Source organism: Diadema setosum, chromosome 9 (genome assembly GCF_964275005.1).
Source record: "Diadema setosum chromosome 9, eeDiaSeto1, whole genome shotgun sequence".
NCBI lineage: Eukaryota > Metazoa > Echinodermata > Echinoidea > Diadematoida > Diadematidae > Diadema > Diadema setosum.
Genome location: NC_092693.1, coordinates 15,289,687 through 15,295,686, shown reverse-complemented (window position 1 = coordinate 15,295,686; position 6,000 = coordinate 15,289,687). Strand labels below are relative to the sequence as shown.

At 38.5% G+C, this 6,000-nt stretch overlaps 1 protein-coding gene across 1 annotated transcript in view; it reads right to left on the bottom strand.

Annotated features, from left to right (window-relative positions):
- Nucleotides 1-1,051: 1,051 nt before the first annotated feature.
- LOC140232646 (RAB11-binding protein RELCH homolog) overlaps nt 1,052-6,000 on the bottom strand; it is a 40,932-nt gene continuing 35,983 nt past the window's right edge. The window contains exons 24-25 of the mRNA XM_072312747.1: nt 5,246-5,399; nt 1,052-1,190 (exon numbers count right to left, since the gene is read on the bottom strand). Of these exons, the coding sequence (XP_072168848.1) occupies nt 5,246-5,399 (154 nt within the window). The 3' untranslated portion in view covers nt 1,052-1,190. The remainder of the gene's footprint in view (nt 1,191-5,245; nt 5,400-6,000) is intronic.

The following is a 6,000-nucleotide window of genomic DNA, read 5'->3' as shown; positions in this document are numbered from 1 at the left end:
ATTGAATACCTGATACATATCAAAATGTGAACATCCTTTTTTTTTTTCTGCACCAGTACTTGAATACATGGAAGGAGAGCCTTTAGCAGATGATTGCCATTGGCAGACTCTTTTTTTTTTTTTTTTGTACAAGATACATGAATGGTCAAATACACTTTACTATTGCAGAGTGCTTTGTGTGAGTTCAAGATATCCAATGGAATAATTAAAAATACAAAGCTTCAGAGACTTTTTAAAATCATTCTGGGCAGTGGCCATTGTCTATTTGATTGTGTCTTTTTTTCAAGTCTTAGTAGGCTTGATACTAAAATGAGAAGTATGGATGCCAGAGTAATGCTCTACTAGGCAAAGCCAAGACAGAGTCTGTAATTTGTATTTGTGTGTGCGCTCCTGTTTGATGACTGGTTTGTTTGTCATTCCCTGCACAAGCACAAGTCTCCTTAATTGAAATTTGTCGGGGACACAATTTTACGCTTTCACTTCAAGTCAATACCTAACAAAATTGTCCACACTTTTCTGGTTAGAATTAATATGTTTATTTACACTGACTTTGCATGCATCATTTCTGACCACACCACTGCATAACTGCGGAGGGTTTCAACTCTGTACTCCGACGTCAGTCGTGCGCGTAGACTTCACAGGGTGATTCCACGCATTTATGTCAAATGGACATTTGTGAAGGAGTTTGCTCAGGACAACTCCTCCCAAATGATGATCTGAAAGATCTGGCATTTGTGTGATTGAGTGGGACTACTGAGTAGTACATCAAGATCAGTCTGGGTAGTTGGGAATCTCATTGCACTGCACCCACATAAGTTTTGAGGAAATTGATAATGAATCCAAAAAAATAGTGTCATCTTCAACTGCAATACTTTCTCATGGGATACAAAATTCTCCGCATTCCAGAATTAAAAACAACAACAAAGGAATGCAACGTAATTCATCTGGTTGATCAATCACTTATTCAGGGATTATCCAAATGAAAACGAAAACTGCTGATCCATTTTGCCAGAATGGATGCCATCCCTCAAATTGGCAATGGGTGGTCCCGGATTCATTTCCGCCAATAGAAGACACTGCTGATCGCCGATCTCTGCTGGGGAGCTCCCTTGCTGCCGGCTGGGCTACCCTGGGGGCTGGGGTGGGCCATGTAGGGCTGGTGGAACGGGTTGGTGCTGGCAACAGACGAACTGTGTGTGTATAAAGTGTGAGAGAGAGAAAAGGACCTGGGTCAAGGGTAAGCAGGGGTAAGAGGCAGCAGGGGACAGGAAGAAGTGGTAGGAGGGGCGTGGGGGGATTTGAGCTTGGTTAGGTGAGTTTGACTTCTATGGAAAGCTTCTGCAAGCAAGTGCTCGTCACTGTGCGCGTGGCTGCATACATGCACCTGCAGTGAATGTCAGCATACTGTATGTTCTAGCCACACCAAGCCACACATCTGCCTGTTAGTATCTAACAGATATACTGATTCTGGCCACTTCTAGAATGTTAAATCTATGAAAATCTCTTAGAATACCAGACGTACATGGTACATGTGCTTGCTTTTTTAGGGCATTTAGTAGAAATATCCATGATAGCTCTGCAATAAATAAATATGGGAGCTGTTTTTTTTTTTTTTTTTTTTTTTGTCTAGAGACTGTACACCAAAATGTATTTCACATTGAGCTGTACAATGTACCTGTATTACAACAGATAAATTCATCAAAACTTATTTCATGCAGAAAAAAGTGGACTATTCTGAATTAACAGTCAATAGGCAAAGGTAGCTACATCTTAGAAATGAATGAATATTCATGGAATTATTGGGTTATTCACTATATCTATCATTGTTAGTCTCATCACACAAATATAGCAAAGATATACAGGTATGTATTACGTTATCAAGTGCGTGCATTTTGTTTCATCAAACACCAACACCACAGGGTACAACAAGGGGTCCTTGGAAGAGGTTACTAGTTAATGGAACTGTACATTGCTGGTATATTATATTCTCTCATGCGTGGGAGAGGGCAGAATATGCAGGAATCTAGTACTATAATATGAATCATCTGATTTCAGAAGCCAAATTGAATATAATGTGATGATTGAAAAAAAAAAAGTCTATTTATCTTTCTCATTCACAGATAATGCCCCCATGGTTTGGAATTCTGTTTCTACAGCAACCTTATCACTGTTAAAATGCAACAATACTTTCAAAGGACACTTTAATAAATAGCATATAACAAAATATTTAGTAGATTTTTAATCAGAGTAAAGGACATAATGAATGCTTTCCTTTCAACCCTTGTTCTTGTTTTTGAGGGCAACTCTTCTTGTTTCTAATTTAATTTCACTTTCACTTACAATGTACTTTTATTCATGGATGAATAAGGGTCCTCTTTAATTAATGACACGTCCATTATTAAAAGCTTTCGGCAGGACTGCCTATACAAGCCCACAGATTGAGTTTATAGGATCCATGTTTCATTTCAAACTCGTCACCACATGTTTCTATCCACTCTCGCATTCCCACACTGATGGCACATTCCCATCATTCTTTTGTACTTAATCATGTCATAAACATTATTTGACTTTGTTAGTCTTTAAAAAGAAAATGGAGTAAAAAATAAAGTGAACTGAATTGATCTAATTAATCAGGTGATTGGTACCCTCTGGGGGAAAACAAATTGCCATCCACGGCTCTGTCAAAGAAACTGGGACCACTGTATGGCCCTTGTCATTCTCTTGCAATGAAGTATACCAACACTTAATGAATTCATTTCTTTCATGAAAAGAAGGTATCTTTAAACAAGTAGACTCAACATGCAAATGCAGTATCACGCCATTCTGTATCAAAAGAACACGCAAACATTTATGAGTGTCAGAATGTCAGCAACTAGATTGCATTCATGCATGACCACATTCTGTTTGTTTGTGTATATCTGATATGATCAGACAGACTAGGTAAAACAGACATGCACAAAGGCCAATGGACAGCAAGTATAATAAACATGCATGTTTGTAATAACAATGCCAAGCCAGAAACAAAAAATGCAAAGCCATTTCTGCCATACACAAGCGACATGCTCTAACATGCAACGTGCACTAGCTGCCATCAATGTACTGAACTGTACTGCTCCATGAACAACTTGATTAAGACATAGATTTTCACCTCACATCCCCCCCCCCTCAAAAAAAAGAAAAGAGATGAAAAAATTCAAAGCAAAAAGAACTAGAAATGTCGCTTTGGCGACTGGTATGCCTCCGCCATAATGCATGATTTTCCCAATAGGTCTAGATAGTACATGTGGACAATGTGTGATTACATTTTCACAAAATTGGCAAAATATTGAAAGGACAAGTTTGTCACAAATGTGTTGAATGTTCACCTTCCTTGACCTAGGTTTAATAGGAGAGCATGTATCTAGCGATTTAAGGACTTTAACTTGACTTTGACCCATTCATACATTTAGGCATTGAGTAATTTTCAAGGTACAGGTGTGGAGAAAAAGTGCAATTTCTGAATTGAATAGTAAATTGTTACCATTTTCATCTGGCCCTTGACCCTAAAATTCATAAGATAATCACTTTCAGGTAGAACGTGCATAATATGTACTAAGTTTCAAGATAACTTGAGCCACTTCGAGATATGGAGGAAAAACTTAGTTCAGCACTTTCACTTGATCTTTGACCTTTGAGGCAAAAAAAGAAGAAAAAAAAAAAACTTTCCAGAGAATTTCTATTAGGTTACACATGCATACACCAAGTGTAAAAAAATAATAACCCTGCTGGCATTGCATAAATATGAGGGAAATAGTAAAATTTTGAAGTGTTGCACTTGACCTTTGACCCCTGACCTTTGACCCCATGAACCCTACATTCTCTAGATAATCACTTCCAGTCAGTACATGTATATACTATGTTCCATGAAGATACCTTGAACAATTTTCCAAGGCACGGAGAAAAAAAAAGAAGTTTTGATATTTTTACTTGACCTTTTGACCTTTGACCTTTGACCTCATGACCCAAACTTTCACCAGAGAATCTTAATTGGGTAATACATGTATACACTAAGTTTCAAGAAAATATCTTCAGGCATTCAATAGATATGGCAAAAATAGTGAAATTTCATGTATTTGACCCTGACCTTTTGACCTTTGACCTTTGACCTCATGACGCAAACTTTCACCAGAGAATCTTAATTGGGTAATACATGTATACACAAAGTTTCAAGAAAATATCTTCAGGCATTCAATAGATATGGTGGAAATAGTGAAATTTTATGTATTTGACCTTGACCTTTTGACCTTTGACCTTGAGCATGTGCACCCAAAAGTTGATAGGCACAACTTCACCCCCTAATACACATACATGCCAAGTTTCATTAGGATACCTCAACAGGTTTTGATAGTTACCTTGTCCACAAAATTCATTACGGACGGACGGAAGGACGGACGGACGGACGGACGGACGGACGGACGGACGGACGGACGGACGGACGGACGGACGGAAAACCCGAAAACATAATGCCTCCGGCACCACTTCGTGGCGGAGGCATAAAAATTCTTAATAAGACATGTACATTTGAATTGCATACACCTTCAATGTGCCTGATATAAATTTGAAACGAGAAGTGACTGAATTGTAAGTTGAAATTTGAGCTTAGTATTTATTCACACAAGTAAAATCCTCTCTGCACATGACAATATTTGTCAGTCCTTTCTCGCCTAGAGTCATCTTACTACATTTCCACAAAAAGTATAAAATCTTGTAACAAAACCTTATTTCTGTTCATTTTTCACAGGATTTTTTTTTTTTTTTTCTGTGATAAAACTTTACCAGTGATTCTGACTAGGATGAATGACTTTCAGAAGAATACTAAGTACGTAACAACAAGAGGCCAAAATTTCATAATACAACACCGGCAAACTATTCCCACTTGATATGAACATTCCTATTACTAAGGAAAGAAGAAGAAGAAGCTTCATTCAACACTGTATTCCAATTTTTGTGCAACACCTGCTGATAGTGATGTATTGGAGATGAGCAAAAATTTCTATTTTTGCATCACTTTCTCCCAGTCATTCCTATTTGCTGAATTTTAGGGTTGGCAGGAATCTAATATTTATGCGCAAATTTGCTACACTACGAAGTGCAAACTGGCTAACGTTTCAAATGGTTCTGTTTCACAAGTTTGCTTTCTTTCTTCTTTTTTTTTTTTCTAAAAATTGCAAAATCTTAGCATGCAGGATTGGGAGTGCTCCCTCACTCATTCTGTTGAAGTCTTTTTCTTGCGGGCGAAGACGTTGCCCATCTTCGTCTTCTGGGCGCCAAACTTGTTGGCGATGGACTTGCGGGCGTCCTCGCCGAGGTGCGCCACATGGCCCTGGATGTTTTGCGCCATGCTGTTGAAGGAGCCGGTCCTGGTAGACACGCAGCCAGGACCATTTAGAATGGGGATGGGGGAGTGGAAATGGGAGGGGGGAGGAAGAAGAGGCATATGGGGTTGGGTGTTGGGGTCCATTAAAGGAGGGATTGGTGTTTTCCATTTGTACGGAGCCAGGGCCATTTAGAAAAGGGAGGAGAGGGAGTGGGAATGGGGGTGGAGGATGAGGTGGATGGGATGGGTGGTACGGTCCATTAAAGGGGCAATTGGTGTTTTCCATTTGTTTCGTTTTGTTTCGTTTCCAAGAAAACAACAATATGGTTGGAAGAATTTTTGTGATTATGACAGACAACACAGTCACAGACACCAGGAATTGAATTGGGTAAATTGAGATTGTTTGTAGACCCAAAATACCCAAGGATTATTAAAAAAAACAAAAAAAAAACATGTATAATGAATCACGAGGAGCACAGTGGAAAGGAATCAGCGATTAGAAATAATAGTGATTCATATGTGTACAAATATGCGAGACATAATACAATACAATGTACATGAAATTCAGGATAATTCACAAAAAATGCATTGAATTGTGTAAATCATATTCATATCCATCATGACAGATAGATAGATAGATAGAT